General features: G+C 42.0%; 1 protein-coding gene across 4 annotated transcripts in view; it reads right to left on the bottom strand.

Moving 5' to 3' along the window:
* The window catches only part of UVRAG (UV radiation resistance associated), a 301,403-nt gene extending 286,609 nt beyond the window's left edge, over positions 1-14,794 (bottom strand). For 2 of the 4 annotated variants that reach the window (XM_059411145.1, XM_059411165.1), the window contains exon 1: positions 6,771-6,868. In XM_059411145.1, the coding sequence (XP_059267128.1) occupies positions 6,771-6,773 (3 nt within the window). In that variant the 5' untranslated portion in view covers positions 6,774-6,868. Of the gene's footprint in view, positions 1-6,770; positions 6,869-14,454 lie in introns of those variants that run through there. The other 2 variants (XM_059411138.1, XM_059411155.1) reach the window with 2 other exon arrangements.
* Positions 14,795-25,073: the final 10,279 nt, after the last annotated feature.

Raw genomic sequence — 25,073 nt, 5'->3', positions numbered from 1 at the left:
TGCGCCTGGGTGGCTCAGTGGGTTAAAGCCTCTGCCTTCGGCTCAGGTCATGATCTCAGCGTCCTGGGATCGAACCCCACATCAGGCTCTCTGCTCAGCCAGGAGCCTGCTTCCTTCTCTCTCTCTGCCTGCCTCTCTGCCTACTTGTGATCTCTGTCTGTCAAATAAATAAATAAATAAATCTTAAAAAAAAAAAAGAAAGAAAAAAAAAAGAAATAATGCTTCACATCATTTTTCATCAGGAAAATCCAAACTAAAACAAGATGACACTACACAGACTTATTACAACAGCCAAACTCCAGAACATTGACAGCACCAATGCTGGCGAGGAGGTGTAGCAACAGGAACTCTTAATTCATTCATTGTTAGTGGGAATGCAAAATGGGATAGCTATCTTGGAAGTCAGTTTGGTAGTTTCTTACAAAACTAAGCATATTCTTGTCATACGGTCCCAACAATCACAGTCCTCGGTATATACTCAACAGAGTTGTATGATTCTAACTGTATGACACTCTGGAAAAGGTAAAACAATGGAGACAGTAGAAAGATCAGTGGTTGCCAGAGCTTAAGAGGGAGTGAGGGATGAACAGGTATAGCACAGGAGATTTTTAGGACAGTGAAACAACTCTGTATGATACTATATTGGTGAATACATGTCATTATACACTTGTCTATAACCATATAAACATATAGCACCAAGAGAAAACCCTAACGTAAACTATGGACCTTGGACGACAATGATGTGTCAATGTAGGTTCCCCGACTATAGTAAATGTACCACAGAGTGGGGGATATTGACAATGGAGGAGACTATGCATGTGTGGGGGCAGGGGTTTTTGGGAAATCTTCATACATTCTGCTCAATTTCACTGTGAAATCTAAAACTGCTCTTAAAAAAAAAAAATGAAATCTTAGAAAAAAAAAAGACTGTCCTTCCTTCTACCTCAGGATAATACCCAAATCCTAAAACATGGCATATATGGCCCTTTATAATCTAATCCCAAACTATTCCTCTCCAACTCATTTGTTTCCACCATCCTCCTCCAAACGACTTAAACTCCAGCCTCAGTTAATTATCTGCCATTCCTGTTGATATCTTACTTTTTTACTCAGGCTGGTCACTCTGCTAGAATGTTTTTCCTCCCCTTTCCCACCTCAGCATATGTTCAAACCATCTCCTGTATTACACTAAAATGGTTTGCTGATATAGTTGCCTTAACCATTAGGCTATGTGTCCCTTCAGGGCAAGGACAGCACCTTATTGATCCTGTATCCTCAGTGCCTAACAAATTAGTAATAACAACAGGAGCCAACAACTAACATTTCTGGAGCACTTTCCCTGACCAACCACTTTTTAAAGCAAATTTATGACTCATTTAATCCTTTCAACAACCCCAGAGGGTAGGTGCTATTATGCCCATTTGATTTGAGCGCTCCTGAGGCATAAGGAGATCAAGTAACTTCCAGACTGCTCAGCTAGGAAAACGGAAAGACCAGGATTTCACCCAATCAGCTCTAGAATCCACATTCTTCACCAGGGTGGTAATACACAGCAGCAGAAAAAATAACTATTGAACAAATGATAGTGTAGAACAGAGTTGAACACAATGTTAATGGAATGAAAATATTAGGGAAGAAAAGTCAAACAATTGGCAACTGAGGAAAAGGAGGCACAATGAGGTTTAAAAATGTTTAGAGATAGAGGGGCGCCTGGGTGGCTCAGTGAGTTAAAGCCTCTGCCTTCAGCTCAGGTCATGATCCTGTGGTCCTGGGATCGAGCCCCGCATCGGGCTCTCTGCTCAGCAGGGAGCCTGCTTCCTCCTCTCTCTGCCTGCCTCTCTGCCTACTTGTGATCTCTGTCAAATAAATAAATAAATAAAATCTTTAAAAAAAAAAAAAATGTCTAGAGATAGAAATAATCCAATCTATTTCCAATCTTCTCTTGCAAAAGTTAAGACCAGAACAAAGTTTCCCAAAGTTACCTGAGTCACACTCAGAACCAGCTTTACAAGTCTTCCCACTACACCATATTAAAGGAATAATTATCTGTTTTTAAGAAACTATTTTAAGGGGCGCCTGGGTGGCTCAGTGGGTTAATGCCTCTGCCTTCAGCTCAGGTCATGATCCCAAGGTCCTGGGATCAAGCCCCACATCAGGCTCTCTGCTTGGTGGGGAGCCTGCTTCCTCCTCTCTCTCTGCCTGCCTCTCTGCCTACTTGTGATCTCTGTCTGTCAAATAAATAAATAAAATCTTAAAAAAAAAAAAAAAAGAAAGAAAGAAAGAAAGAAGAAAAAAAAGAAACTATCCTTCAGCTCAGGTCATGATCCCAGGGTCCTGGGATAGAGTCCCACACAGGTTCCCTGCTCAGCCCAGAGTCTGCTTCTCCCTCTCCTTCCACCCCTCACTGCATGCTTTCTCTCTTTATTTATTATTTTTATTTTCTCAAATAAGTAAATAAAATCATTTAAAAAAAAAAAAAAGGGATATCTGGGCAGCGCAGTCGGTTAAGCGTCTGCCTTCAGCTCAGGTCATGATTACTGGGTCCTGGGATCGAGTCCCACATCAGACTTCTTGCTCAGCTCCTGCTTCTCCCTCTGCTTGTGAGCTCCCTCTCTAACAAACAAATAAATAAAGTATTTTCTAAAAAAAAAAAAAAAAACTTTTTAAAAAAAGAAATTATAAAACAAGGGATAAGAGATGAACTGGATGAAGGGGGTCAAAAGGTACAAATTTCTAATTACAAAATAAATAAGTCATGGGATGTAATGTGACTATAGTTAATAATACTGTACTAAATATTTGAAGGTTGCTACAAGGACTTAAAAGTCCTCATAACAAGAAAAAAAATTTTTATGTAACTATAATGTAGCTATATATGGTGACTGGGACACCTGGCTGGCTGCTCAGTAGAACATGTGACTTTTGAACTGCGGGTCATGAGTTTGAGCCCCACATTGGGAATGGAGTTTACAAAAAAAAAAAGTTTACTAAAAAAAAAGAAAAAACTATGTATGGTGACGATGTCAACTAGACTTATTGTGCCAATCATTTCTAATTTAAATGAATATCAAATCATTATGTTATATACCCAAAACTAATGATGCATATCAATTATACTTCAATTCTAAAAAATAATAATAAACAATAATAGAAAAGTATATACATAATAAATATATATATTTTTTGCTACTTCATTAAAGAGGATATAGAAAATGTAACTGTTTCTTGAAAATTCAAGGTAATAATCATGAGCAATACCTTTTAGTAATTTTCAGGTAGTTCTAAAATTGTCATTTATTTATCAAAAATGCAGCAAAAAAAAACCCAAAAAAAATGCATCTAAGGGGCAATTAAGAAATTCTGCAACTCGTGATTTGTCTCCCTCCCAATCCCATCTTGTTTCATTTATTCTTCTCCTACCCACTTAAGCCCCCATGTTGCATCACAAGTGACTCTTAATCTCACAAAACAAACTGAGGGTTGCTGGGGGAGGGGGTTTGGGAGAAGGGGGTGGGATTATGGACATTGGGGAGGGTATGTGCTTTGGTGAGTGCTGTGAAGTGTGTAAACCTGGTGATTCACAGACCTGTACCCCTGGGGATAAAAAATATATGTTTATAAAAAATAAAAAATTAATAAAAAAAAAAAGAAATTCTGCAACTCTAGTGCCCCCATCTAATCATCAAACTGATGTCTTTTCATAGAAAAACATGAAAATCAAAACTAAACTAGTCTCTCCAGAGCACCTGGACAACTGTTCTTTACTTTCACATTTATATTAAATACCCTCCAAGCAGAACAAACTCCATTAAGTCAATGCATGAAAACAAGACTGAAACACATTCTCTACAGTAAGTCTAAAATGGGACCAACTCTCTCCTGTAATGAGTATAGTACTCTAAAATATCCTAGACCTGTAATGAGCACCCACAGGCTACCTGCCTATCTTGCTTTGTGATCTCTTTTCAAAATGAAAATTTTAAAAATCTTTTTCATATTCCTGCTTCCCATATATAGCTAGATATTAACATTTTAGTGGATAAAAGCAGTACCGGTTTTCTCAAGGAGATTACTCTACTTATTAAGGTAGACAAGGTTAAAAAAAGTTCTTCATAATTCTAAATAAAATTATTTTCATGCTACATTTTTTTAGAAGTTTCATTTTCCTTTAGTCTCATTAAAAAAATGACTGGCAGGGCACCTGGGTGGCTCAGTGGGTTGAAGCCTTTGCCTTCGGCTCAGGTCATGATCTCAGGGTCCTGGGATTGAGCCCCACATCGAGCTCTCTGCTCAGCGGCAAGCCTGCTTTCTCCTCTCTCCCTCTCTGCCTGCCTCTCTGCCTACTTGTGATCTCTGTCAAATAAATAAATAAAATCTTTAAAAAAAAAAAAAAGACTGGTATTGTGACAGGAAATAATTGATATCCTCAGAAAGACATAAGTAGGTTAGAGGAAACGAGGCATACAGTTTCTAATCACACACCTAACATAATTCAAAGAAGGTGCTTTATAAATATCTGTTGAATAAATGGTTGATGCAGTTAAGTTCCTTCTATGGTTCTTTTATTTCTTTCTTCGTCTATTTATTTGTCAGGGAGAGAGAGAGAGAGTGCACACATGCACAAGAAGGAGACAGAGGAAGAAGCCGGCTCCCTGCAGAGCAAGGAGCCAGATATGGGGCTAGATCTCAAGACCCTGGAATCATGACCTGGGCCGAAGGCAGGTGCTTCACCAACTGAGCCACCCAGGTACCCCTATACTTCTTTTAAGAGAAGTTAACATGACATATAAAGTACTTATAGTTCAGAATTAAACCCTTAGTTAAAAAAAAAAAAAGTACATTCATGGTAAAAAGAACAAGCAGTTTTCCCTGAAAAAAAAAAAAAAAAGATCGTAAGTCTGATTTCCACTTTTACTTATTTGTACCTTCTCTTTTTTCTTACCCTGGCATCTACTAACAAAAGCCAAAGGTAACTGCCATTTTCAGCTTCCCAGTTTTTCTCCTTGCTTTTAAAAATATCTGAATGCTTCTTTCAGGACATTCTAAAAACCATGGTAGAGGAAAAAATGCCAGATATTTCAACAAACCAAACAAACAGAGACTCTTAAGTAATAGGTTCTAATGCTCAGCTTTTAGCATTATCGGGCTCAGCCTTTAAGGACTTTACTAAATGCACTTTACTAAAGTTTTCAATGCCTAGTAACATTTCTAGCAAATGAGGTCTATGGCAATCATCATCAAATATTACACAGAATGAAATTCCTGACATCACAAACCCATAATCACCAGATGCTGCTGTTTCAGAAATTTAAAAGGTAAAGAATCAGTACTTTCAAGTGGACTATTCAGAAAGAATAGACATGGGGGGGGGGGGTCAGCCTGGTAAGGACCCAGGGACAAAACAGGAAGACTGATCACTTCAAATACAGAGGGATATTCCAAAGTTTCACTCTAATTCATACCAGAAAAGGGGACTGGGGGGTGGGGTCTGAGTGTTCTGCCTATAAAGAGAACTTTAAAATACAGTCTTTCTCCCATTTCACTTCTAGCCTAAAATCCCCAGAGCTGCAGAAATGATGTGTCAAAGCACAGAGATAAGTTTAAGAAACAAGTTCTCAAACACCCAGCCAAGCACAGTAGAACTGTTCGTGAGACCCAGGATCTGGTCAGATATCTGTCACTAAAAGAGACAAGAGGAACTGTCAGGTAATTGTCAGGCGACTGTCACTAAAAGGAACCAAAGGAATACTCAATTCAGATTTGTTCAACTAATATTCTTTACTGACTCCTTCAGGAAGGGAAAAAATAGATGGACCAAGCCTATTACCAGGGAAATAGTTTCAACTCTGAGGGCTTCAGATTTTGCATCTATAAAATTCTATGATTCAAATTCACACTTCTACCTTAAAAGAAGACAGAAAACAAGATTTTATATTAAACCAAGAAGGTATACTATGAGTTATACCTTTTTATAAAAAAGGGATTTATTTATTAAGAGAGTGAGAGAGGGGGACACCTGGGTCGCTCAGTCAGTTGGGCTTCTGCCTTCGGCTCTGGTCATGATCCCAGGATTCTGGGATCAAGTCCCTCATTGGGTTCCTTGCTCAGGGAGTAGGAGGCTTCTCTCTCTCCTGCTCCCACTGCTTGTGCTCTCTTTCTCTCCATCCCTCTCTGACAAATAAAATCTTTTAAAAAAGAGAGATGGAGAGGGAGAGCACATGTACACACAAGTCAGAGGGGCAGGGAGAAGGAAAGAGAATCTCAAATGGATTCTCCTGAGTGCAGAGTCTGACACAGGGCTGATCTCACCACCCCAAGATCCAGACCTGAGCTGAAACCAAGAGTCAAATGCTCAATCAACCCCCAAGTGCCCCTATACCACTGAAAATTCCAATGTCAACTTTTCAATCCTCCATGTGTTCCTCTAGCTTATAATCTAAGTACACAACTACTACATCATTCAAGACATCAGAAAAATTTAACTCTTCCTGAGACATTACTGATGTCATTATATATATAACATATATATATAACTACAACAAAGTATAAAACCTAAAATGCTTCAACTCTTCCCTTAACATAGACCTGTCTTTCGTTTATCTAAAATACCCCCTAGTTTCTTGCTGCACTCATTCAAGTACATCAAAAATGACAAATATTCCTCCTCTTCCCCAACCCAGTGGTAATAAGTCTGACAGGTAAAAACACACAGATATCAAAAGCACACATTTGGAAACGATGAAAACCTTTTTTTTTTTTTTTCATTTTACCATATACTTCAGGCCCAACTTATTAGTTTCAATTCTGCTCTTGCTCTATTTCCAGTCAGTTTCACTTCTGATTTTCTGCCACAAAGTTAAGAATTGTGACCCTGTGGAGAAATTTTAAAGTAAACACTAAATAAGAACATAGCTTTTCCTTTCAAAGGAGAACTAAACATTTTCACCGGAAAAACTAAGAAACAAACAAATAAAAATTATTACATTCCTGACGGCATTTTGTCACATAAAAATTATTTAAAGCTGTTGATTTTTTTTTCCAAGTTTCTGAAGCTTCCTCATACAGTTTTGTTTACAAGAGAAAGCAGCCTAAAAACTGCTATCATTCTATCTTATACATATGGGATGTTTTAAATCTGAGTCACAAGTAAGGGGCCCAATAAATATTTGCGGAAGGAATGAATGTGATAGCACAGTGCGTGCTGCATGAAGCATACATTCCCAGTAAGACACAACTTTCTCTCTGCCTTCAGTGGCCTAACTGACAAAACAGACTTTTTTGAAAATATAATAAAAAGATAATTAAATCAGATTAGCAAAAGTAAGGTATCTAATAAACATATAAGAGGAAAATATATACCATGTATAGTCAAATTAGGCTTTGTAAAGCTTTTTGGTGTTACGCTACCATTCTTTTTCTTGTATGTGTTTCAATCCCATTTCCTTCTTCTCTTTAGGCTGTCAAGTTGCTTAAAGGAAATTTTTATATAGAAATAAAATTGAAAAATAAAAGTATAGGCATGCCTGGGTGGCTCAGTCAGGTGAACACCTGGCTCTTGGTTTCAGCTCAGGTCATGATTTCAGGTGGCTGAGATCCAGCCCTGCACTGGGCTCCGCACTCAGCGGAGAATGCTTGAGATGCTCTCTCTATCTCTCCCCTCTTCCTACCCACCCCAACAAGGACACCCACTCACTCTCTAAAATAAATAAATAAATCCTTAAAAAATAAATAATGTATCAATCAATAAAAATATACAGCTCCTACTACATCAGCAGCAGCGCTTGTACCAACGTACTGTGGGAAATAAACCACATAAACCATGATGGTCCTGAACCTTAACGAAACTTAAAACTTCCTGCCTCTCCAGCAATCTGCAAAGAATGGCTGCCCACGACAACTCAGGATCAAAGACCTTGACTGCAGCCCCTGTGTTGACACTGTGTGACTTTGAAAACATTACCCAGACCTTAGATTCCTCATCTGTAAAAGAAAGTGGTTACTGATATAAACCTCCCATGCAGAAGAATTCCAAATAATTTATGTAGATATTCTGCTGTCAAGGAGAGGGAACAGGAATCCCCACTCCATAAGTGTGGGCTGTGCATACTGACTACCTTAACAAAGAGGACAGCACAGAAGGATGGGTGGGAAAGAGTAACCTTATAGCAGAGAAACCCCCCGTCTAATCATAGAGAAAAAAAAACAAACAAACAAAAAACAAAAAACCGTAAGACTAATTCCAATACAGGTACAGCCCACAAAATACCTAACCAGTACTCAAAACTGCCACAGTCATCAAGAGGAAGGAAAATCTGAAGAACCGTCACAGCCAAGAGACTAAGGAGATAGGACAAATATAATGTGCTTTCAGGATGGTATCCTGGCACAGAAAAAAGGTCATTATCAGACAAATGGATATACAAACACAAAGGATCCCTGCTGACTCAGTCAGTTTGAGCACAGACTCTTGATCTCGGGGTTCTGAGTTCGAGCCCAATGCTGGGCATACAGTTTACTTAAAAAAAATGCAGCATATACATACAATAGAGTATTATTTAGCCATATAAGGAATGAAATTCTGATACATGCTCCAACACAGAAAAACAATAAAAATATTATGCTGAAAATAAGCCATACACAAAAGGATGAATATTGTATCACTCCACTTATATCAAGTACTTAGAACAAGCAAATTCATAAGGACAGAGGGCAGAACAGAGTTTACCTGGGGCTGGAGGAAGAAGAAAATGGGGAATTACTGTTTAATGGGTATAGAATCTGTTTGGGATGATGAAAATGTCTGGAAATAGATATTGATAATGCCTGCACATAGAACACTGAGAATATACTTAATGCCCCTGAGTTGTACACTTAAAAATTATTAAAATGGCAAATTTTATGTTATGTATATTTTACCCCAACTTTTTTAACTATGGAAATCTGAATAAACTGTGGACTTCAGTTAATAATAATACATCAATATTGGTTCATGAATCACAACAAATGTATCATACTACTGAAAGACGTTAAGAATGGGGGAAATGGGTGTAGAGTATATGGGAGTTTTCTGTACTATCTTTTCATCTCAATTTTTATGTAAATCTAAAACTATTCTGAAAAATAAGGTCTACATAAAAAATTTCAGGGGACGGGGCATCTGGGTGGCTCATTGGGTTAAAGCCTCTGCCTGTGGCTCAGGTCATGATCCCAGGGTCCTGGGATCAAGCCCCACATCGGGCTCTCTGCTCAGCAGGAAGCCTGCTTCCCCCCTCTCTCTCTGCCTGCCTCTCTGCCTACTTGTGATCTCTGTCAAATAAATAAATAAAATCTTAAAAAAAAAATTCAGGGGAGATAAAGGCTAATAGCACTAATACAGTCCACCTGTTCCAAAAATAGGACAAGAGGGGTGCTTGGGTGGCTCAGTTGGTTAAGAGGCTGCCTTCTGCTCAGGTCACAATTCCAAGGTCTTGGGATGGAGCCCTACATCAACCCCCACACAAGGGAGCCTTCTTCTCCCTCTCGTCTACCGCTCCCTCTGCCTGTGCTCTCCTGCACTCTCTCTCTCTGTCAAATAAACAAATAAATTTCTTAAAAAAAAAAAAAACAGGTCAAGAAAATGCTCAAGTCGATGAAAAACATGAGCAAGCAATCAGAAAAATTAATGCCAAGGATATAAATAAACCTGCAATTCACAAAAGAAATTAAAAGGCTACATAAAGCTATGCAAAGATGAAATTCATAGGTTTGTGTAAGGAAAAATGAGATCATGTACTTAACATAATGTTTTATATACTATAAATGAAGCTATTAAAATATAAGTAATAAGAAATACAAATTTAAATAACAGAAATATATACATATATACACATATGAAGGTTACATATATTCATATATTTATAACTTATGTGATTATATTCTATATATATTAACATATACAGATAACATCTGTATACATAAAACCATTTTTGAAAATACTGAGAAAACTTTTGAGCCCGAAGTTGACAAAATATGGAGAAAAACATTCTGTCATAATTTGTAGTAGGTATGTCCTTTTAGGGAAACACTCTGCTAGTACCTTCTAAAGTTAAAAAAAAGAAAAACTGTATCAATCTAAGTTTATATATATCTCATTTGAGTGAGTGATTTCACTGCTCAAAATTCATCCTACAGAATTATCAGCACAAATGTAGAAATATAACCATACATGGATATTTACTGCAACAATGTAACAGAGAAAATTGGAAATAATCCAAAAGGCTACCAAGAGTTAAATAAAGGTAACTGATCATTATTAGGCAAAATGTGGTAGATGTATATACCCTGACATGGACCACTGTCTAAAAGAATAATAAATTATAAAACTAAAAAAAATTTGTTAAGGAGGGGAATAAACCAGTTTAGAACTATTTAATCTGGGGTCTTCCATGTATACATGGCTCAAGAGAACCAAAACGCATGTAAAATTGTCTAGGTATGTAAATGCATTTTCTAAGGAAAGTGTCTGTAGCTTTTATCAAATTCTTAAAGGAATATGTAGCCCACTGGAAAGGCTCACTAAACCAATCAGGAAAAAGCATCCAGCTCTGAGTATCTAAGAAATGTAATTAAGTCATACTCAAGTGAGGAAGAGGAAGGAAAGAAATGGGGAGGAAAGAAATGCTCTCAATTAAACTTTTAAGGATATATTAAATGCCTCTACGACAAAACACAACATTTTATTTCAAAACTGCTAAATCTAAGGGTGTGAAGGAAGTTATTCATCAGATGAGCTTATATTCACTAATTACAAACCTCAACCAAAAATTAAAGATCAAAAACAGTCTTCAAAATGTGTGACTAGTTCATGCTTAAATTACACTTAAAGTAAGATCATACAGAAGCAATAGGAGCCAAAGATGAAGTGGGAGTACCATTAGACACAGTCAGGTTGGTAATTATGGACCAGTTACTCATACATACAAAGATTCATATGGACCAGTTACTCATACACAGCCTTAACTAAACTTCATTTTTTTATCTTTTTTTTAAAGTTTTTATTTATTTGTCAGAGAAAGAGAGATTAAGAGAGAGAGAAAGAGAGCACATACAAGAAGGGGGAGCAACAGAGGCCAAGAGAGAAGAAGGCTCCTTGCTGAGCAAGGAGCCCAAAGGGGGACTTAATCCCAGAATCCTGGGATCATGACGTGAGCGGAAGGCAAATGCTTAACTGACTGAGCCACCGAGGCTTCCCTAAACTTTATTTCTTAAAGATAAGTCGATTAAAATAAGAGAAAAATAAGTTAGGTCTTCTACATCGTTTTGTGAATTTTCTTTGAGCAGAATAAATAAGTCTTTTCCCCTGGAGGCAGGTTAGAAAGAAGATTCCAATAGCTTTAGAACTAATATAATAATTTAACATTTTAAACATTATAGCCACTAGAATCAATGGGATTTAATGAAGACTGAAATAAATGAGTAGAAAAGAGCAGGAATACTCTCTAGCTTAAAATCAAAACATTTCTTAGAACAGTGGTTCTCAACCAGGAGTAACTTTGCCCCCCTAAGGGACATTTGACACCACCTGAAAATATTTTGGATTGTCATAACTGGACGGGTACTCCTGGTATATTGTGGGTAGAAGCTATGGATGTGGCTCAACATCTCACAGACTCACCCACCCACTCAAAATGTCGACAATGCCAAGAAGTGGGCTGAAGGAACCACTGAATCTGTGCTTTGAGATAATCAACTTTACAACAGAAATCCTAAAAGAAGGTTTACTTGTTTTGAAACACTGACACCCTATCAAATAGCATAGATCTTATTAAAATGACCTAATTCTCAAAGGTTATTTAAAAGAATGATATTAACTGAATTTCCAATTTATTTAAACCTTTTAAATGTCGTAAAAGCCATAGTCAAGGAAAAAAAAAAGGACAACGAATTAATGCTAAAAGAAAAAGTTTTATACACACACGCATCCTATGATGCTCACAAACAATACTGAGCAAAGAAAACCAGACACAAAAAGCTGTATTTTGCATGATTCCATTTATACACGGTTCAAGAATAAGCAAAAACTGATCTCTTGTTAGAAATCAGAATTGTGGTTCCTCTGGAGAGAAAGAAAAAGTAGAGATGGGAGAGAACATAAGGAGGGCTGCTGGAATGCTAATAATTTTGTATTTCTTAATCTGGGTAATGGTTATATAACTGCATTCACTCTGTGACAATTCATCGTGCTGTGTACTAAGTAATCCAAGTGCAGTTTATACAGTTAACACTTGCACCAAAAAATGTTTATTTTTTCACAAAAAATTTATTTTTTAAATGTTCTTTATTCATACCCTAAAAAGCTGAACACTTTGACCCACAGAGCTAAATGAATGTCAATTGCAAAAGTAAAAGTATTTTAGTTACATAGGCTAACCTTCCAAGAATTCAAGAAGGATGACACCCCCAGAAAGCTGTAAATACCATACTCAGAGCTCATGCGGCCTTCAGTTGAACACTTAAGCCACCATATATCCCTCGGCACAAATCCAAAAATCTGACAAAGGCTTACAAATGCAGTTAAATTTATTCCATGGGCAGTTTGAATTATTGCCCCCAATTTTAAACGTGAACTGTTATTAGAGAATGCATTCTATGAAACAAACGATGCTCTCTTTCTTAATCCCACATTTTCCCCAAACTCCCCCAAACTAAACCCCTCTTGGCCCTCACCTCCTTAGGATTTCTCCAGGCTGCTTGCAACAGTGCCCATCATCGCCTCTCTCAGTATCCATCCTTACAATCCACCTCCCCAAACACATGAAAATCCATGCTCATTCCAGAGGCTGGTCTCCCATACCAGATTCATACTCCCTCCCAAGACCTCATAAATACAATCCAAACCTCACTACCCTCAAACTCCTAATATTCTCTCCAACAACTAGCTTCCCAACAGCACCACAAAACTAGGGCACATGCAAACCCCATCTTTACATCCTCTTCTACCACATAAAAAAAGGCCTGCTTCTGCACACAATTCAGCTCACTGGCCACCGTAGCTACCATTCCCGGTCCAGCTCTCTGCTTTAGGATCCCCTCTACTACATTCACATCCATCCCATTTCCCACCCACTCCCTGCCCCAAACTCTGCTTTCTTCTTGAAAAACCTTTCCTAAGTACTAAAGCAAGGATATAAAGTTGAAGGAAGGATAAAGGAAGGTACTCCATTCTGCATGAAGGTAGCTGCTCCAGGTTCAAACACACCAACCATGGGCATGGACTACAGGGTCAGAGGCACAAGTGCGAAACCCAGCCACAGTCCTTCCTAATTAACTGTCAAGGCTCTGGGCGATTTTACAACTTTAAGGCTCAGTCTGCTGAACTACAAAATGGGAAATCATAAAAATAGCGATCTCACAGAGTTGTCAGGATGAAATAAACTACCGGCTGTCGAGCACTTTGCACAAATACTACGCTGTAAACTCTCAGTGGCTGATGGTTTTTCCTAGGTCCTCTCCTTGGAGGAATGCAAGAGGGTGACGGTACTTCAAGGGCAAGGGAGTGGTGGAGGGAAGAAGTACCGTACACACGTACGGTTGATACAAAGAATTGTGTCATATCCCCAGTGTTCTCTATTATCCCCTTACAATGTGGGTCCCGAAAAGCCCTCAAAGCCTCCGCTAAGGGATTGGGGAAGACACAAATAGATACATCAAATCCTGCTTTCACGGAGAGTTATTTGAGCGAATGAAGTAGGAAAGTGCCGCCCCTAAATTGCTCAAAATCGATCCTTGGCCGGGGGCGGGGGGGGGGGGGGGGTCTGAGAATTAGGACGAAAACCCCAAAGTCCCAAAGGATTTCTCCTGGGAAGCTGAGGGGAGTACTTCATAACAAGGAGATTAAAACTAAATACTATAAACCATAGACTCCTCAAGTTCTCCCCGAAGAAAGAGTACTAACTGGACTCTCCGCAAATGGCTTGAGAAAAGAAATGTGCTTTCCGCGTCTCTCATGGGACACCTCGGCTTCCCCGGGTCCCTTCCCCGGAGGGATAAGGAGGACGGTCCGCGCAGGGGAATCCCCAGCCTCCCCCCACCCCCGGCGGGGGAGAGGCGGACTCAGGCCGGGGCCCCCAGGGAGTTCCACTGGGACTCTTCCAGTCTCTTTGCAGCCGGTCTCCAGTAACGGGATCTCTCTGCGGGCTCGGGGATCTCCCAGAGCTTCGGCCATCGCTGGCTCCCTCCCCTCACAAGCTTTAGGTCCTCAGTACTCCGAGCTCTCCCCGCACACTTCTCCGGGTCTCCTGGCTGGCACAGGGTCCCCCCGCCGCCCACGGGCTCTCCTCCCCGGCCTCCTCCGCCCCCCCCCCCCCCCCCCCCCGCGCCCCCCCCCCCCCCCCCCCCCCCCCCCCCCCCCCCCCCCCCCCCCCCCCCCCCCCCCCCCCCCCCGCCCCGCCGAGCGCCGCGAGCCTGCGGGGTTACCTGCTGAGAGGGCAGCTCCACATGCAGGGCCCGCGAGGCAGAACCGGGTGGCAGCGAAGCGGCCGGGCCCGGGGGCGGCGGGGGTACCGGGCCCCCGACCGACGCCGAGGCGCTCATCTTGACCCAGGGGCCGCCAAGCGGCGGGGCCCGCGTTCCTCCAGCATCCGCCACCACCGCCTATCCTCGACCCGCCGAGTCCCTGCAGCCCAGAAACCCGCCACCCGAGAGGCAGGAGTGTTCTACCCAACCTCCCGCCGCCACCGCCGCTGGCTAAGGAAGAGCCATATTACCGCAGTGCAACCCCACCACCCCGCCGAGACCTGGCTTGTTCATTGGTTCAGCGGCTACGGGGGCGGGACCCAAAGCCAGACAAGGGACGTACTATTGGGTGAAAGGTCTGTCCATCGCCGGCCGGAATGGGCTCGGGGCGGAGGGACCCGGGGATGGCCTAAATCGCGTCTGTCAAACCCGGGTGAAACCTGGGGCGTTGCTTCTTTTTTTCCCAGTCTAATTGGTTCTCTCAGTACCATAGGGCGGAGTCTCCTGGCCGATCCGCAAAGGCCATTGCTCTAGGTGGGTGTCAGTTGTCAGTAAGGGGACAGAGGGGCGGGGTCTGATTAGGTAGAAAGCGCGCCTGGGCTCTGTTGTCACGTGCAGGAGGCTGGAGAGTCACCTGATTAGTGAGAGTCAGTCTTCCGAGCCACTTCCGCCCGAACCTAGTTGCCGTGGTAACCGGCCTCCGTCGGAGGGAGGCGACCCGTTTTGTGCCAGCTGGGTGGTGATGGCTGATCTAATGTTGCAAGCTTCCTGAGCAGCCTTTTCCTGAGGGGATCCCAGCAACATGCGGGAATTGAAAAGGAATATTTTGTGGTTCGACAGAAGGCATGCACAGAGACTAGAAACCTGTCGGGCAGTCCCACCTGCGCTTCAGCGACCAATGCCAACCCACAAGTCCACGCCCCTCTTCACACTGCTCTAACTAGTGCGCTGAGCTGCAAGGTGTACCAGGCACCCAGGACGCAGCTTCACCTCTTGTTTATGCTGTCCTTAAAAGCCTTTGCCACTTTTTTCCTCCCTACTGTTTACTTACCATCAAATCTCATCCGGGGGTGGGGTCCCTTCTTCCCTGATCTATTCTAGGACCCTGAGTTAGAAACATTGCCTCTACCATATTTCTGATTATTTTATGGCATTGTCTTTCAATAAGTGTGTAGTACACACGTATTGAATTCCTCAAATAAAAGGACCTTGTCATTCATATCCAGACTTCCAGGGCCTGCTGGATAATCAATACATGTTTGCTTTTTAAGCGAAGACCCAGCTCAAATGCCACCTCTTCCATGAAGACTTCCTTGATCATAATATAGCATATATAGCAAATGCGTCTATAATAAATAACACTGAATCATTCTGCAGGATATCAGTCTGCCTCCCCACCCCCCAATCCCCGACTGTGAATTTCTCCACCACCTGGACTGACAGAGCTGAAAGAACACAATGTTTTAGAATCAGACACAACAGGAATCAGGCAGTTGGGGAATCTTGGCTCTGCCACTTTCTAGCTATGTGTTCTTGGGCAAACCAGTTTCCCTCTCTCAGCTTTGGTTTTCCCATCTGTAAAATAATTATACGGTTGCTGTAGGGATTAAGTAAATCAACATATGTAAAGTGCCAGGGAAAGCCTCACATATAATAATTGCACTAAAAATAGTTTAATAAAAAGTAAGCATACTATCTTTCCAGGGTGTTCAGAAGCCTGAAGACACTTTGGATCTGACCCAGGGCTGGCTAACATGGATGTCATCCTGTCTTCTATTCTGAGACATTGAGTGGTTCCTTATGGGTGTGTGGTCAGGTGTTTGTTGAGAAGGGATTAGTTAAGAAATCCCAAATCTCATGTTCTTCAATTCATGTCATGCCAAGATCTGGTGGAATTTCACAGAAACCACTTTTCTGTTTCCAAGCTGTATTAGTTCCCTGAGGCTGCTGTATTATGTTACCACAAACTAGGTGGCTTACAACAACAGCAACATAAATTTATTCTTTAACAGTTCTGAAGGCCAGTAGCCCAAAGTGAAGGTGTTGGCAGGGCCTCACTCTCTTATCAGGCTCTAAGGAAGAACATTTCCTTGTCTCTCTCATCTTCTGGTGTCTTTGGGTAGTCCTTATCCTGGGGCTGCATAATTCCAGTCTCTCCCTCCATCTTTTCATGGTCTTTTCTTCTTCTTGTATATGTTTTTCTTTTTCTTACCAGAACACTTGTCTTTGGACTTAGGGCCCACCCAGACAATCCAGATCTCATTTTGAGATCCTTAAGTACAAAGACTCTTTATCCAAGTAAGACGACATTCCCAGGTTCCAGGGATTAGAGTATGAACTCATTTGAGGGGGAGCGGGATATCATTCAACCCACTACATAAGTTAAGAAAATAGACCTCTAGAGACAGAACACAGAATCACTTCGTTCCCCTTTGCTGGGCAGCTCTGGATATTAACTAACTTTATTAGTTTGTTCATTTAACAAATGTTCATTGACACAGAGATGTCAAGCCCTTTGATAGGTGCTGGGAAATCAGACCCAGACTCATCCCCGGAGGAGCTGCCTACTTTATCGGGTAGTCCAGTAAGAAAACAAAGAGTGAAAATCCAGTTGCTCAGTCGAGGAAAGTTCAGGAGCTGTGGAAGCCAGAGAAGAGAGTCAGATTTCAGTCACAGTAGAGGTGACATTTAAAGTGGGTATTGAAGGACCAATAAGAGTTTACCAGGCAGAAAGGGAGGAAAAGATTTCTAGCAGAGACAGCAGGACCTATTCTTTCTACAAGTTGCTAATGAGATTCAACACTGTACCAGACTGATTACTAGACACTGGAAATACACAGTTCAACTAAACAACCCTTCTCAGACTTTTCCACTCACATGCCACTAATACCAGGAGAGCTGGAATGCTCACCCCTAGGGACAGGAAAAAGAACAGAAATAACTGCAAAATATTCAAGGTAATGAACGTAAAATGTTTTGTACGGTGCCTTGGGGATAGTAAGTGTTCAATAAATGCTAGCATTATTTTTATATGTCCTATTTCATTCTAAAAAGTCTTGTATTATCTTAGATCCTTTTCCATAATATAGCTATATTTGTTTCAATGTAAAAATATTTCTAATCACTTTGAATTAAAATACTAGAATATTTACACAGTGCTATATATCCCCTAGAGAGACTTGTATCCAAGTGTGGGAAACATGGATTCTAGGCGGCCAAATACAATATGCGTGCAATGAGGGACGCCTGGGTGGCTCAGTTGGTTAAGCAGCTGCCTTTGGCTCGGGTCATGATCCCAGCGTCCTGGGATCAAGTCCCATGTCAGGCTCCTTGCTCAGCAGGGAGCCTGCTTCTCCCTCTGCCTCTGCCTGCCTCTCTGTCTGCCTGTGCTCACTCTCTCTGACAAATAAATAAATAAAATCTTTAAAAAAAAAAAACCACACAATATGCGTGCAATGATAGAAGAAAGATCAAGGTCAAATGGTAATGGAATGACTGACTACAGGAGCTCGTGGGCAAAGGCAGAGAAGGCCTCACAAAAGTCTTTAAAAAATGATTAAGAGCATGATATAGGAACACGAGGGGTTAGATCTGTTTGGTTCAGGGATGACTGGTGTTTTAAAAGCTAACTAGAGCCATGTTGGATATTAAAACCAAGCATTGTTTACAGGGTCAAAAATCTGAAGCCACTCCAATCCATTTTACCTCCTCTTCTTCCCCCACCCCCTCATTTTCTAGATCTCATGAGTGTGATGCATTAAGTAAGAGCAAGACAGGCCAGGTTGGTCTTTCAGTGTCTCAAATGTAATTAAATTAGATCTATCCCATTCCTTTCAACAGTGTCCTCTTTCTTCCACTTACTTACTCACTAAGTCAAACAGCAATCAGACCTGTACCAGGTACCCAGCCAGGGCACTACATTTACAGAAATCATGCAGATGGAATCCCTGATTGCAAGGAGGTCATGGATAATTTCACTACAACGTGCCCAATGCAATCACTGGGACAATATATAAAGTATAATAGGAGCACAAAAGAGGAAGTTGCTAAGCTGTGCGTTGTACCAGAAAGCTTTCCAGAGAAGAAAGAGTATTCTAGGCAGAACCATGAGTTTTGCATGAGCAAAGGCCCTGAGGCAGAAGACATGACATTAGCATTGTTTAAGGTGTCTGAAACAAAGGTTGCATGGGAGCAACAGGCAAAGAGGTCAAAAAAGGAAGAGGGGGCTGGGTTAGAAGAACCTGGCTGCTAGGCGGAAGAATTCAGGCTTCATTTTAGGCAATAGGAAGTCAGTTAGAAAGAGCCTTGGGCATCCCTAGAGAGGCAGCTTTCAAGAGGTAGGATTTGAAGAGCCAGACTCTTGCAGAAAACCAGGTGAGAATTGTAAAACAAGGAGACAATTCTGCAAAGAGCCTGCACCCAACAAAGGTGGGTCCCTGGGCAGCGTTTCTCCTCCTTCCTCAACCCTTCAAGGTCCTTTTTTCGAAAATGCCTTCCTAGAGGTGAGCTAATGGCTACCTTCTCTGGGCTTCCATTGTGGCTGCCTGACCTCTCTTTAGTACCTGTATCCACGTGCCTAGTCATATGGTTCGTATTAGTCTCACCCACTCTACTTTGAACTTTTGCTTTTCATTTCGTGCCAAATCCCACAGAAGGCAGGATGCAGGAGCTTCAACGCATCAATGAATGAAATCAGTGAATGAGTAGATGAACGCTGGAGGAAGGGAATGCTTAGATGACGTGGAACCTCCGTGCCTCTCCCACTGGACACAGCCCCAGAAAGAGGAAGTGAGCTTGTCCAGGATCACACAAAGTTTGCAGCAAAGCTAAGACAAACAGTTGGGCTTCTTGCCCCTGGGAGCAGCACTCCTTCCTCAATTCCAGTGGTTTTCACACTGTCGTGGACTATAAATGGGCCAACATGGGCACCTGAGTTTATGAATTCATGGGCCAGCCAGGGAGACAAGCGTTAGACAGGACATCTCACCCATGGGGCTGATTTAGTGCAAGCCCCCAGAGAAAGCTTTCCTTAGGGACTGCCTTTTACAATGAGGTCTTAAGGGTGAGGAGGGGGTAACTGAACAGAGTGGGCTAGTGAGAGCCAGAGGAGAATTCAGGCAGAAGAAAGAGCTGAAGAAGGAGCCTGAAGCATTGAAGGAACTGAAAGAGAAAGCCAGGCGGGAGTAGGCAGGAGAGGCAGCCGGCATGGAGGAGGAGGAGGGGGAGGAGAACAGTGTTTGAAAGAAATTGATATTTCAAAAATAAAAATCAAAGACTTCCTTCAATCTCTCTTACAGTTTTAGTGTTGCTTTCATTTGTCATTTCATAGAGCAGCAGCTGCATTGTCTTTTCAGTGCTTAGAGCTCCTGCAGTTTTAGTCCAGCTCTGATGGCATAGAATGAAGTCTGGGTCCAGATCCTGCCAGGGTCCAGATCCTGTCAGGGACGGTTGCTCCTGTGGAGTCTGACGTTGAAGTGTGTGGACCACATACCACAGAAGGGTTTAAGTAGGGGAGCTACATGATCACTCTAGGGGTGCCGGGTGGCTCAGTTGGTTAGGCGGCTGGCTGCCTTTGGCTCAGGTCATGATCCCAGGGTCTTGGGATCGAGCCATGTATCAGGCTTCCTGCTCAGCAGAGAGCCTGCTTCTCCTTCTCTCTGCCTGCTGCTCCACCTACTTGTGCTCTTTCTGTCTGTCAAATAAATAAATAAAATCTTTATTTAACACTCCGGGAGCGCATGACTGGCTCAGTCTGTTACGCACCCGACTCTTGATCTCCTCTCAGGTCTCGATCTCAGGGTCCTGAGGATAAGCCCCGTGTTGGGCCCCATGTCGGTCATGGAGTCTGCTTAAAATAAATAAAAATGTCACTCTGGCAGTTGTGTCACGAGCAGATGCAAGGGTGGAGAGAGTGGTGAACACGGCAACGAGAAATTGTGACATTCCTTCATTGAGTTAGAGGTCTGTTAGAACACAGAAATGTGGCTGAGTTCCTGGGAAGAGAGCGGATCAACGGATCCCCAATTTCCCTCGTTCCCTGACGGAAGCAGGCGTGATTTCACAGGGTTCCTGAAAAGGAGCATGTTGCATGCAGGGTAGGGGTGTCTGAGAGCTCCAAGCCAGGGGTCAGAAAAAACACGTGTGTGGGCCCGCAGCTAACTGGCTGCAGGAGTTGAGGCAAATTCATTCCCCTCCCTCACAGGTTTCCCTGGGGCCTAGAAAGAACTAACATTTGACTAGTACCCTATATACATGACCATGGACAATCCCCACAGGACCCTGTGAAGGTATTGTTGTCCCAGTTTCACTGAAGCTTAAAAAGCAGCTGTGGAAATGGAAATGAACTGCCCAAAGCCCCATGGTTCTTAGTGACAGATTGATTTGTGAACCTGGGTGTCTTGCTTCCTGGGCATAACACACTGCCTGCATTAAGTAAACTACACTATATAGGACTGAATTTTTCCGAAAGAACAAGAATCTTACTTCCATCGAGAACAAAGGATAGCCTCAAAGAATCCAAAGGCTAAAACTCTCCACACAGGTTTTCTCTCTTGTTCTCTTCCTAAAGCATGTAGTTCAAAAGCCCTTAGGGTGAGACTGAGAACGAGATCAACAAGGGGTGAGGGGTTAGCAGGGGAGGCCCAGGGCAAGGAGTCAGAGTCAGAGTGAGGTGAGGAGGGTGTCCACACAGGGCCAGCAGTGGGTGCAGGAGAGATCCTAGCACAAGGCTAGGAATTTACCAGAGCAGGCGAACAGGATATCCACAGGGAGGCCTGTCTAAAGCAAGATGTCAGAGCTGAAATACGGCTAAGTGAGGACTGGCTCCATAATTAGTGGGCCCTAGTGCAAAATGAAAACGCAGAGTCCCGTGTTCAAAACTATTAAGAATTCCAAAAAGCAACAGCATCAAATCAAGCATGGGGCCCTTCTAAGCCTTAGGCCTGGGGCAACTGCGTAGGTCGCGTTGGTGAAGCTGGCCTTGATAAAAAAGGCTTCGGTATTGGGTTCAGGGTTGGAGGAGAAAGTGTTAGCAATGGAAGATTGGTTATGTACAGAGGGATTGGTCAAATAAATAAATAAATATATTAAGGATAATGGGAGCCAGTTTCTATCAGGAAAAGGAGTTACAAGTATATATTTTTTAAGATTTTATTTATTTATTTGACAGAGAAAGATCACAAGTAGGCAGAGAGGCAGGCAGAGAGAGAGAGGGAAGCAGGCTCCCTGCCGAGCGGAGAACCTGATGCGGGACTCGATTCCAGGACCCTGAGATCATGACCTGAGCCGAAGGCAGCGGCTTAACCCACTGAGCCACCCAGGTGCCCCAAGGAGTTAAAATATAAGGAGAGAGGGAACTCGGATGAACTCTGTGATGATAGCCCGTAATTGCCCAGATCTTGGTTTCTAAATATCATCCTCCACTTAGAGGAATCAAGATTCTCCAAAGAAATGGCTGACTCTCAGGATTGGGCCAGAAAAAGTACAAGATGATCGATTGTAGGACACCTAGTTGTGCTGGAAAGTAAGGAAGTACTCCTTCCCCCTGCCCCCAGAAAGAGGGAGATGTGTCAAAAGGACACAGAAGCCAGTTTGATGAGTCTCCCACTGGCCAAATCTGGAGCAGTTTGAACATCAAGATAAATAATGATAGAATAATGGATAGCCCACTGAAAAAAAAATAGGGACCCACAAGTCTTACTGATATGAAAACACTGGGAAAGAGAGATTTTCAAAGTATGGAGAAAGAGTAACTTCACAATATGAAAGCTTGACAGTTTCCACCTTAATCAAGTGATCAAATGAACACCCCCCATAGGACAGATTGAAGTCAGGACTGCCTGCTGGGAGACAGTAGGAAGAGCCCATTGTTACGTCTGCGATGTTTCAGCTGGAGATGGGTAGTTGGAATCAATCATAAGGAAAAGCTAGATATAAGAAAACATGTTCTACTGAAGACTAGACTCCTAATCTCTAAGGCTGTCAAGGTCATGAGAGTCAAGGAGAGACAGAGGAAACTGTCTTGGAGAAAAGGAGTGTGATACTGTGATTTATAGTAAGTAATAGTAGAATAGTAACACTGGGATCATGACCTGAGCCGAAGGCAGACGCTTAACTGACTGAGCCACCCAGGTGCCTGGGATTTGATCTTTGTTCACTCTTCCTGGCAAACAGCTCTTAAAACTCCTGTAATTTCTTATATGAGAGTCATAGGAATGCAAGTTGGTGCAGCCACTTTGGAAAACAGGGTAGAGATTCCTTAAGAAATTTAAAATAGAGCTACCCTATGACTCTGCAATTGTGCTACTGGGTATTTACCCCAAAGATACAGATGAAGTGAAAAGAAGGGCCATCTGTACCCCAATGTTCATAGCCGCAATGGCCACAGTCTCCAAACTGTGGAAAGAACCAAGATGCCCTTCAACAGACAAATGGATAAGGAAGATATGGTCCATATATACAATGGAGTATTATGCCTCCATCAGAAAGGATGAATACCCAACTTTTTTTTTTTTATCAACATGGACGGGACTGGAGGAGATTATGCTGAGTAAAGTAAGTCAAGCAGAGTCAGTTATCATATGGCTTCACTTACTTGTGGAGCATAAGGAATAACATGGAGGACATTGGGAGATAGAGAGGAGAAGTGAGTTGGGGGAAATCAGAGAGGAAGACAAACCAGGAGCGACTGTGGACTCTGAGAAACAAACTGAGTTTTGGAGGGGAAGGGGATGGGGGTTGGGGGAGTCTGGTGGTGGGTATTAAGGAGGGCACATATAGCATGGAGCACTGGGTGTGGTGCATAAACAATGAATTTTGGAACACACACACACACACACACACACACAAATAAGAGCCATACAGGCATTTTTTTGTTTGTTTATTTTTTAAGATTTGAGAAAGAGAACAAGAGGTAGCATATGGACGACTTCGTTATATTTCATTTTGTCCTCAGTTCCTGAAAGCTTCAGGGAGGGAAATGAGTATCTTTTGTTTCCATAACAAGTCACTTTCAACTACATCTGAGTTTATGTTAATGAGGTGACATTTGGAAAGCCCCAGATAACTTAAGGACGGGGGCTGGTTGCCAGGGAAACTAACCCCGATTGGAAGGTTGAAACCTTCAGCACCCTCCCTCTGTATAAGACTGGGACTGGGAAGGAGTCTTACTCCAATGTTATCTACCCTACATTTTACTGCCTTCAGTCAAACAGTATTATAGCATTTTTTTTTTTTTTTTTTTAAAGCAAGCTCTACACCCAATGCAGAGCTTGAACTCATGACCCGGAGATCAAGAGTCACATGCTCTACTGACTGAGTCAGCCTGAGGCCCCAAATTTTATTTGTATGGTTAAGTCATATTTATTTTCAGAATACGTTTTTATATCCTACACATGAACAATATACCTCTGTGTTTAGAGGAAAAATATTTCATATCCGTTTTCATCAAAAGTAATTAGAAATCTCATAAATTGTTGCTATTTTAGCCTTGAGAAAAGGAACTTTCTAAATGTGTGCCAGTGGAATTCAACGTTATATAAAAAATGTAGGAGATAAAATCGTGTGTCTGCATGACACAAATGTTAGATGAAGATACACAAAGCAAAACTCCCTAAGCAGGAAGTGGTGAAAAATATCTTGAAAATGAGTTTACAAGGAAAGAGAAACAGGATTGTGAACAAAAGAAGTTCGCAATACCTATGGGAGAGAGATTGGTTATAAAAATTATGGGTGAAGCCAAGGGATTTAAGGAATTCCTATGTTTCTCCTAGCAATCCTATACATTACCATTACACGGGAATTTCTTCCACCTCTCAGAAGTATCAGGGAAAAGTGCCTTCCAAAACTGCAGCCTGCCCCGTTTAAGGAAAAGTGAAACACAGTTGACTTTAAAACATGGGTGTTAGGGATGCTGATCCCTGGACATAAAATAAAAAATTCTAGTATAACTCCTCCAAAACTTAGCTGCTAATAGCCTTCTCTTGACCAGAAGCCTTACCAATGACAAAAACAGTCGATTAACAATATTTTGTATGTTATTTGTATTATAGATTGTGTACTTACAATAAAGTAAGCTAGAGAAAAGAAAATCAGAAGAGAAAATATATTTCCAGCACTATATCGCATTTATCAAAAACAGTCCATGTGTAAGCGGACCTGGGCAGTTCAAACCCATGTTGTTCAATATTTTATTGATGAGAAGACCAGACTCTGCATCCACGGGTACAATTCCTCGATCAGGTGACAGAAATATATTGAAGGTCACTATTTGTATTAGATTAAGCCATAAACAAGCTGACTGAAAGCAAAAATTCATTCTGTCCCAGTTCTGCGTGCCAGAAATCCAAAATCAGGGTATTGGGAAGTCTTTGCTCCCTCAAAGACTCTAGGGGAGAATCCTTCCTCACCTCTTGCGGCTGCTGGTGGCTGTGGTGTGCCTGGGCTGCCTTCTCCATGGTCTTCTCCCATTTCCCTGTGTCTTTCTCCTAGACGACACTTGTCATTGCATTTACAGCCTACCTACATAATCTAAGATTATCTCATTTTGAGATCCTTGACCTAATTATATCTGCCAAGGCCCT

Source organism: Mustela nigripes, chromosome 1, assembly GCF_022355385.1.
Source record: "Mustela nigripes isolate SB6536 chromosome 1, MUSNIG.SB6536, whole genome shotgun sequence".
NCBI lineage: Eukaryota > Metazoa > Chordata > Mammalia > Carnivora > Mustelidae > Mustela > Mustela nigripes.
The sequence above is the reverse complement of the archived record's forward strand: the minus strand, read 5'-3'. Positions and strand labels throughout refer to the sequence as shown.